Source organism: Suncus etruscus, chromosome 4, assembly GCF_024139225.1.
Source record: "Suncus etruscus isolate mSunEtr1 chromosome 4, mSunEtr1.pri.cur, whole genome shotgun sequence".
Classification (NCBI taxonomy): Eukaryota; Metazoa; Chordata; class Mammalia; order Eulipotyphla; family Soricidae; genus Suncus; species Suncus etruscus.
The window spans coordinates 45,625,392-45,635,550 of record NC_064851.1 but is presented as its reverse complement, the minus strand read 5'-3'; the positions used below and the strand labels follow the sequence as shown (position 1 = coordinate 45,635,550).

Below are 10,159 nucleotides of genomic sequence, written 5' to 3'. Positions count from 1 at the left end.
GAGAGTTTATCTCTCTACCTGATCATTAGGGGACTCTGGGCAGCTTGGTGCACGTGCTCCTGTCCATGCGGGTGGGTTTTGAAAATTTATACATTTTAAAGGGTATTTTGTTCCCTTTCCTTGGCAGGACCAAAGCGCTTCCTCTCCTCTTCTAAAGCCAGTGCTGTTCGGACTCAGTCAAAGTGCACTTTGTTCTAGGAGAATTGCCATATGAAAGCCTAGAATATATATTGAGTTCTTCCAAGAAGGGAAATCATGTTCTAGGACTGTGAATGCTGACTTAGAGCTGAATGAATTATTGTTATGTGTTCTTCTACTCACAGACTCGCTTCTCTTATGTGCGGATGAAATATCTCTTTTTTTCCTGGTTGGTGGTTTTTGTTGGAAGCTGGATTATATATGTGCAATATTCTACCTATACAGAACTGTGCAGAGGAAAGGACTGTAAGAAAATAATAGTAAGTATCTTATACTTTCTAGTTTATAGGAAAAAAACCTGTATTAATAGGTATCATAATACTATATAATATTTACTTCCTATTACTAATAATTACCTTTGAAAAGTAAAAGTTATTTGACCTTAGAGTTGTGCTGGATTTTTTAGGTTCTTTTTTTTTGTTTTTTGTTTTTGTTTTTGTTTTGGTATTTGGGTCACACCCGGTGGCACTCAGAGGTTACTCCTGGCTCTGTGCTCAGAAATTGCTCCTAGCAGGCACGGGGGATCATATGGGATGCCGGGATTCGAACCATTGTCCATCCTGGATTAATTGCCTACAAAGCAAATGCCCTTCCACTGTGCTATCTCTCTAGCCCAAGATCTTTTAGTATTTCGATAAAACAAAGTTAATAAAAGTGTTCATACTCTGAAAAATCCAATATTCAGAAATGAAATCATATAATACAGATTAGTATGAGAGCATTCTTACTGTCAAAAAATAGAGAAATTTGTTAACGTATTTACTTTAAGCAAATGTACTATTGAGTATCTCTAAATATAAAAGTGTTCTTTATAGGGCCCGGAGAGATAGCACAGCGGCGTTTGCCTTGCAAGCAGCCGATCCAGGACCAAAGGTGGTTGGTTCGAATCCCGGTGTCCCATATGGTCCCCCGTGCCTGCCAGGAGCTATTTCTGAGCAGACAGCCAGGAGTAACCCCTGAGCACCGCTGGGTGTGGCCCAAAAACCAAAAAAAAAAAAAAAGTGTTCTTTATATAGACATTCTGTCTAGAACATATCCTTGGAATAAGTGCAATCATTTACTGAGTGAGAAAACTAAAATCATGTAAGTATATTTGTTATTTAATTTCTAGTCTAATGCTTGGAGATATCTCAAGAAAAATCACTGTATCAGTCTAAGATTTTGAGTAGTAATTGAACTCCATAGCATGTATATCTTAAGTGTTTGAGAATAAGTAACCTTAGCTCTATGTTGTTAATATCATAGTATAAATTGTATTAAAATATTTTCTGGGGCCGGAGAGATAGCATGGAGGTAAGGCGTTTGCCTTTCATGCAGGAGGTCATCGGTTCGAATCCCGGCGCCCCATATGGTCCCCTGTGCCTGCCAGGAGCAATTTCTGAGCCTGGAGCCAGGAATAACCCCTGAGCACTGCCAGGTGTGACCCAAAAACCAAAAAAAAAAAAAAAAAAATATTTTCTCTCAGAATTATATTTTTTATACTCATTGTGAGTCCCAATGATTACAACAGTCTTACAGTTATTAAGTGGGTCTCCCCAGGCATTAATACTGGGAGGGAGTTGTCACAGGGAATAAGACATCTTGAACATATGAATCTACAATGAAAAGAAAAGTCATGAATAATTGCAGTACCATGAGATAAACATTACAATAACGGGTGTTATAGGAACATAAGATGGGGACTCTCAGAACTTCTCAAGAGTTCTAAGAAAATAAAAAATAGGCCATGGAAGTGGCTCAAAGAGCTGGAACACAGACTTTGTTTATGAGAGTCCTGGTTTAAAATCCATCACTACCATATATAAGACACAAAAGTTGAATTAGTAAAGAATCCTTATTAGGGCTCAAACATAATATTTGTGTCTGTGTGTATGTGACGGAATGGAGACTGGATCTCATCCAGATGTGCTGAAGGGTTACTCATGGCTCTATACTAAGGAGTAACCTTGGATAGTGTGGAGCCAGTGATCGAACCGGAGGGTTGTATACACTATCTTTGACCTTTATATGTTCTTCCCATCTGCTATTCTTTTTTTTTTTTTTTTTTGGTTTTTGGGCCACACCCGGCGGTGCTCGGGGTTACTCCTGGCTGTCTGCTCAGAAATAGCTCCTGGCAGGCACGGGGGACCATATGGGACACCGGGATTCGAACCAACCACCTTTGGTCCTGGATCGGCTGCTTGCAAGGCAAACGCCGCTGTGCTATCTCTCGGGCCCCCATCTGCTATTCTTATGAAATACCAAACATACCAATCACATGTAATGCAAGCACCCTACTCATTGTGCTGTTTCTCCAGCCTCTAAAGTAGTTTGTTTTTTAGTTGTTTTTTGTTTTGTTTTGTTTTGTTTGTTTTGGGGTCACACCCAGCAGCTCTCAGGGGTTACTCTTGGCTCTGTGCTCAGAAATCACTCCTAGCAGGCTCAGGGGACATTATGGGATGCCAGGAATCGAACCAGAGTCTGTCCAAGGTTGCCATGTGCAAGGCAAACACCCTACCTCTAAAGTAGTATTTTTAAAGTTCATAAACCTACTTCACACATGAGAAAATAGCACTAGAGGGGCCAAAGCGATAACACAAAGGTAAGGCATTTGCTTAAAGGGGTGATTTCTGAGCTCAGAGCCAGGAGTAACCCCTGAGCTGAGCGCAGCCAGGTGTGACCCAAAACACCAAAAAACCAAAAAAAAAAAAAAAAAAAAAAAAGAGGGGCCGGAGAGATAGCATGGAGGTAAGGCGTTTGCCTCTCATGCAGGAGGTCATCGGTTCGAATCCCAGCGTCCCATATATGGTCCTCCCGTGCCTGCCAGGAGCAATTTCTGAGCCTGGAGCCAGGAATAACCCCTGAGCACTGCCGGGTGTGACCCAAAAACCACAAAAAAAAAAAAAAAAAAAAAAAAAAAAAAGAAAAGAAAAGTAAAGAGGGGCCGGGCGGTGGCGCTAAAGGTAAGGTGCCTGCCTTGCCTGCACTAGCCTTGGACAGACCGCGGTTCGGTCCCCCGGTGTCCCATATGGTCCCCCAAGCCAGGAGAAACTTCTGAGCACATAGCCAGGAGTAACCCCTGAGCGTTACTGGGTGTGGCCCAAAAACAAAAAAAAAAAAAAGAAAAGAAAAGAAAAGAAAGAAAATAGCACTAGAGACCAGAGAGAGTGCAGCAGGCATGCAGCTGACCCATGTTTGATCCAAGGCACCCAGACTTGATCTTGAGTACCACCAGGTATAGTTCCCCCACCCATAATGAAAAAAACAAAAAGTATCACTAAGAAAGAAAAATATGCCCCCCAAAAAAGAAAAATATGCCCATGATAGTAAAGACAGGGTTTAATTCTCACTGTTTTGTTATAAAGCTCATATTCTTTCTGCTACCCTATATCAGAAAATTTAAAGGAAATTATAGTTTAATGAAGCTAACTTTTATTTTATTTTATTTGTTTGTTTGGTTTTTGGTTTTTGGGTCACACCCAGCAGCGCTCAGGGGTTACTCCTGGCTCCATGCTCAGAAAATTGCCCCTGGCAGGCACAGGGGGACCATATAGGATGCCAGGATTCGAACCACTGTCCTGCATGAAAGGCAAACACCTTACCTCCTTGCTATCTCTCTGGCCCCTGAAGCCCACAGAAAAGTTCCTTTTTTTCCTGCTTTAATAAAGTGGGTTTATATAATCAAGTCTAATGACATAAATCCCCAAAATTATTTGAATTATTTCCTTTTGTCCAACCCACCTTTCTTAAATTAGGTGACAGGCAATGCTGGGGGGTGGAGTCAAAGATAAAAAGATTCCATGACAGGGCTGGAGAGATAACACAGTGGCTTTTGCCTTGCAAGCAGCCTATCCAGGACCTAAGGTGGTTGGTTCGAATCCCGGTGTCCCATATGGTCCCCCGTGCCTGCCAGGAACTCTTTCTGAGCAGAGAGCCAGGAGTAACCCCTGAGTATCACCGGGTGTGGCCCAAAAATCAAAAAAAAAAAAAAACGATTCCATGACAAGATATATTTGAAAGGGCCCGGAGAGATAGCACAACGGCGTTTGCCTTGCAAGCAGCCGATCCAGGACCAAAGGTGGTTGGTTCGAATCCCGGTGTCCCATATGGTCCCCTGTGCCTGCCAGGAGCTATTTCTGAGCAGACAGCCAGGAGTAACCCCTGAGCACCGCTGGGTGTGACCCAAAAACCAAAAAAAAAAAAAAAAAAAAGATATATTTGAAACAGTTAAAGATAAGTATCTGACTTTACTGAGACCTCCTCGTGATCTCTTATATGCATATGTGTCTCCAAAAAAAGCAAATATGCCTAATAAGAAACGTAAACTGATTTTCACTATAGCCCTCACAGGAAGACTTGTTAACATCATATGGTAATGTGAGAAATATACTGTTTTAAGATATTAAGTCAAAATAAATATGCTTTTTAATACTTTACATTGGACCAGAAATATGGTACAGTAGGTAAGGTGCTTGCATTATATGCGGCCAACCAAGGTTCAATCTCCAGCACCCCATTTCATTTTGGAGCCCTATCAGGAATGATTCCAACTACAGAGCCAGTAGTTAGTCCTGAGTACCACTGGATATGACCTTCTGCATGAAAGGCAAACGCCTTACCTCCATGCTATCTCTCCAGCCCCCATTTAATTTTTCTTTAAAGAGAACAGGAGCAGAGCACAATTTAGCATCATTTTTATGGTTATCTTACTTGTTTGTTTTGTTTTTGTCTTTTTTTTTTTTTTTTTTTGAGGGGGCACACCCAGTGGTGCTCAGGAGTTATTCCTGGCTCTGTGCTCAGAAATTGCTCCTGGCAGGCTCTGGGATGAGGACTACATGGGATGAGGGAAATTGAGCCCGGGTCTGTCCCAGGTCAGCTGTGTGCAAGGCAAATGCCCTACACTATTCTATTCGCTCCGACCCCTATGATTATCTTACTTGAAAATGCATTTTTTTCTGAGTCTAAAAATGCTTAATTTAAAAAAAAATGCTTAATTTTTTTTATGACATTTTCTTTCTTAAACCTTAGTTTCTTGAGATACTTTGTATGGGAAGGTTGAAATCTATTCCTCAACACATGGTCACAGACACATCAAAGAGCAACAGCTGTATCCCCAGCACAGAGCCAGGAGTAGCTCCTGAGCACCACCTGTTGTGACTCTAGCACCAGATTTTGGGGCCAGAGTGACAGCACAGTGGTAAGGCATTTGTCCTGGTTGACCCAGGACAGGCCTGGGTTTGATCCCCAGCATCCCATATGGTCCCCTGAACCTGCCAGGAGCAATTTCTTTCTTTCCTTTTTTTTTTTTTTTTTTTTTTTTTTGGTTTTTGGGTCACACCCAGCAGCACTCAGAGGTTCCTCCTGGCTCTACACTCAGAAATCGCTCCTGGCAAACTCAGAGGACCATCTGGGATGCCGGGATTTGAACTACCGTCCTTCCACATGCAAGGCAAATGCCTTACCTCCATGCTATCTCTCTGACCCCACCAAAAGCAATTTCTGAGCACAGAGCCAGGAGTGCTGTCAGTGTGGCCCAAACAATAAAACAAAACAAAATAAAACCAAACACCAGATTTTGGTTTCTCTTCATCATGGTTTCTCTGCATTTGGGATTGTTTTCTTAAAACATCAAAACTGGTAGTATTAGGGAGACAGATATTACAGCAGTTAGGATGCTTTTCTTGCACATGCCTGACCCAGTTTTGATCCTTATTATCATAATATGGTTCCCCAAGCACTGCTAGGATTAATTCCTGAGTGCAGAGCCGAGTAACCCCTGAGCATTGCTGGGTGTGGCAAAAACACTAACGAGAAGAAAAGTGATATTACTAGGATTAGTAGTATCGAGATTGAATAGAAATTGTGTGTCTAGAACTAAAAAAAATAAGGAGCAAAAATATTTTAAAGTATCTTGTAATGCTCCCAAAAATTAATAGTGTCATCAGTAGTGGGGGTGCTGCCCCTGATTCTTTAGTTCTTGTCTTGTGGGAGGAAGGAATTCAGCCAAGATCCTCCAGACAAGGTTAAGCCGTAGAAGTTGCCAAAGAAAAGTATACTCGAAGACTCAGGCTGGGGAGCAACCCATGGGGTTAGGGGTAGGGATTTTTTTTTTTTTTTTTTTTTTTTTGGGTCACACCAGGCAGTGCTCAGGGGTTATTCCTGGCTCCAGGCTCAGAAATTGCTCCCGGCAGGCACAGGGGACCATATGGGACACCGGGATTTGAACCGATGACCTCCTGCATGAAAGGCAAACGCTTTACCTCCATGCTATCTCTCCGGCCCCTGGATTTTTTTTTTTAATGAGGTTTATTTCTCGCCTGCCTCCTTTGCTGCATTTTTTGTCTCTCTGGTCTCTGGCAAATAGTGTTATAAATTGTAGTGGCAAATAGATAGCCACAAGTACACAGGGGCTTCTAGGGCCTTTTTTCTGGAGAAAGTCTTTTAGCTTGGGTAGTATTTGTTTTCATGGCAGTCCTACTGTGAAGATTTTTCTTCTTGTTTCTTTTTTGTTTGTTTTGTCTTTGTTTTTGTTTTGGGACGAAACCAGCTATTTTTGGTTCTTTACTTGGGGATTACTCAGGAAACCATATAGAGTACTGTGACTAACCCCAATTAGGCTGCATGCTAAGTAAGAGGCTTAATTTCTTTTTCTTTTTCTTTTCTTTTCTTTTTTTTTTTTGTATTTTTGTTTTTATGTTTTTTGGATCGCACTCTGCAGTGCTCAGTGGTCACTCCTGGCTCTAGGCTCAGAAACCTTCCCTGGCAGGCTTGGGGTACCATATGGAATGCCGGGATTCGAACCACAGACCTTCTGCATTCAAGGCAAACACCTTACCTCCATGCTATCTCTCCGACCCCCAAGAGCCTTAATTTCTATATTCTCTCTTCTACTCCAGCATCAGAGATTTCTAAATAAAAGTCCCTGCTTAGGGGTAAATACACAGGGTGGGCCATGGAAGATGGTTAACAATGAACTCAGTTCTTCTTGCCAGTGTCTATCTCATTGACTCCTCTAATGGCAAGAGAAGGAAAACCTTGCCAGGACTGATCCCTGAGCACAAAACCAGTAGTAAACACACACACACACACACACACACACACACACACACACACACACACATTGATTAGGATCTAGGAATAAGGTAAGATTTGTGAGAGGTGAACCTTGCCTTGTAGCTGCTTTTGTCTAGAGATTTAAGACTTGAATTACATGCTGTGTTACAACCAAATTCTTCCAAGGGTAGGGTCCATATTATGATTTGAATTGAAACCTTGAAGGATTGAACCCCAAGAGTAAAGGTAAACTAGGATTTAGCTCAGGGAGGTGAGCAAACTTTTGTGGCCTCTTTTTTCAGTTGTACGAGGTATGAGCAGGGTTCTAAGAACCAGAACTGGATACTGGCTGAGAGCTGTGTTGAAGATAAGAAGCCAGAAAGCCTTGATAGAAAACAACAACCAGTTTCTCTTGAAAGATTATTTGCCAGATTCTAGAATTCTACATATGAACGATTCAAAGTTTCACTGGGAAACCTTTGAAAAGCAGATCATACATCCTGGCAGTCTCAAAGACATGGATTAGAATTAGGAACCTAATATAGGAAAATAGAGAGGGGTTCCATTAGTTTCTTTTTCTTTTCTTTTCTTTCTTTTTTTTGGGGGGTGTCCACACCTGACAGTGCTCAGGGGTTACTCCTGGCAGGCTTGAGATGTCGGGATTCAAACTAAGGTGTGTCTTGTGTTGGCCGCATGCAAGGCAAACACATTACTACTGTGCTATCACTCCGACTCCTTCCAATAATTTCTGAGTTTTTTCCCCCAGAGTTCTACTCTTGGAATGAGATAAAACAAAAGTTGCAGGTGCTTTACTATTTTTGCAATCCAGCCTCCTGTTCAGTACTCAACCCCTGTTGGGTTTAGATGATAAACTACATGCTCAAGAGAGCTAATTTATCAGGGTAAGTACATACTTTGCATGTTGGAGGCTCAGGTTTGATCCTTGGTTGCCTATGAGTTCCTGAACACCACCAGAAGATACCCAAATGTCCCCTAAACCATGCTGGGTATGACTCCAAAACACAAGCCAAGATATGAGTACCACCTTGCCTGCGCTAGCCTAGGACGGACCGCGGTTCGATCCCCCGGCGTCCCATATGGTCCCCCAAGAAGCCAGGAGCAACTTCTGAGCGCATAGCCAGGAGTAACCCCTGAGCGTCACAGGGTGTGGCCCAAAAAAAAAAAAAAAAGATATGAGTACCATTATTTACCTACCAGGGACCAAAGTGGTTGTACAGTGGGCAGGACACTTGCCTTGTACTTGGCCAACCTGGGTTTGATCCCCAGCACCCCAAATAGTCCACAAAGCACCACCAAGTGTGATCTGTGAGCACAGGGCCAGGAATTAAGTCCTGAGCACTACCAGATATGGCCCCGAACCAAACAATGACAGCAAAAACATTATTTGCCTACCAGGAGAAAAAGAAAACCTTTCTTTTTTTGTTTGTTTTGTTTCTGTTTTTTTTTTTGTTTTTTGTTTTTTTGTTTTTTTGTTTTTTTTTTTTTTTTTTTGGTTTTTGGGCCACACCCGGTGACGCTCAGGGGTTACTCCTGGCTATGCGCTCAGAAGTCGCTCCTGGCTTGGGGGACCATATGGGACGCCGGGGAATCGAACCGCGGTCCGTCTCCTAGGCTAGCGCAGGTAAGGCAGGCACCTTACCTCCAGCGCCACCGCCCGGCCCCTTGTTTCTGTTTTTGGATCACACCCGGCAACACTCAGAAATCTGGCTCTTTGCTCAGAAATTGCTCCTGGCAGGCACGGGGGACCATATGGGATGCTGGGATTCGAACCATCATCTTTCTGCATGCAAGGCAAATGCTTTACCTCCATGCTATCTCTCCAGCCCCAAAAGGAAACATTTCTTTCCAGGCATCCAAAAAACTTGTAGGAGTCCCCAAAAACAAGGACATAATTTAAACCAATAGATGAATGTGGACAACTGAAATGGATCTAAGTGTGATCTGAATATTGGAATTATTCCCCAAAGGATTTTAAAGGTTTATGTTTAATAGGAAGGAAGAAAGAGAAAATAAAAAGTGGATTATTGCACTGAGGAATCACTCCTGGCTGACTCAGTGGACCATCTGGGGTGCTGGGGATCAAACCAGAGTCATCTACATGTAAGGCAAGCACCTTACCTACTGTACTATCTCTCTACCCCAAAACACCTTAGTGCTTTATTTTTGTTTTGGTTTTTGAGCCACATTCAATCTTGCTCAGGGATTACTACTGGCTCTGCACTCAGAAATCACTCCCAGCAGGCTCAGGGGACTGTATGGGATGCTGGGATTTGAACCACCATCCATCCTGGATAGGCTGTGTGCAAGGCAAAAGCCCTACCACTGTGCTACCTCTCTGGCCCCACACCATGGTTTTGTGGGGGGGGGGAGTTGTTGTTGTTTGTATGATTTTTTGGGGGGAGGTTTTGGGTCACACCTGGCAGTGCTCAGGGGTTAACGCCTGGCTCCATACCCAGAATCGCTCCTGGCAGGCTCTGGGGACCACATGGATGCCAGGATTCAAACCACCATCCTTCTACATCTAAGGCAAACGCCTTCCCGCTGTGCTATCTCTCCAGCCCGTTTGTTTGATTTTGGGCCAACCCGGCAGCACTCAGGGATTACTCCTGGCTCTGCATTCAGAAATCGCTCCAGGCTTGAGGGGCCATATGGGATGCCAGGAACCATTCTTTGTTCTGTGTCAGCTGCATGCAAGGCAAATGCCCTACTGCTGCTCTATCTCTGCCCCCCCACCATGTATTTTAATTGTGTTACCACTCCAGTAAAAATTGGAGAGACAGAGATAAGACATGCCCCTACCTCAAAGATAATAATAGTTTCATGAGTATACAGAGGATGTGAAAAAATAAAGACTAACCAAGATACCCTTCAACAGATGAATGGCTAAAGAAACTGTGGTACATATACA

General features: G+C 43.0%; 1 protein-coding gene across 1 annotated transcript in view; it reads left to right on the top strand.

Annotated features, from left to right (window-relative positions):
* The first annotated feature begins 329 nt into the window (after positions 1-329).
* Positions 330-10,159, top strand: part of DIPK1A (divergent protein kinase domain 1A) — a 34,507-nt gene continuing 24,677 nt past the window's right edge. The window contains exon 1 of the mRNA XM_049772251.1: positions 330-458. Within this exon, the coding sequence (XP_049628208.1) occupies positions 345-458 (114 nt within the window). The 5' untranslated portion in view covers positions 330-344. The remainder of the gene's footprint in view (positions 459-10,159) is intronic.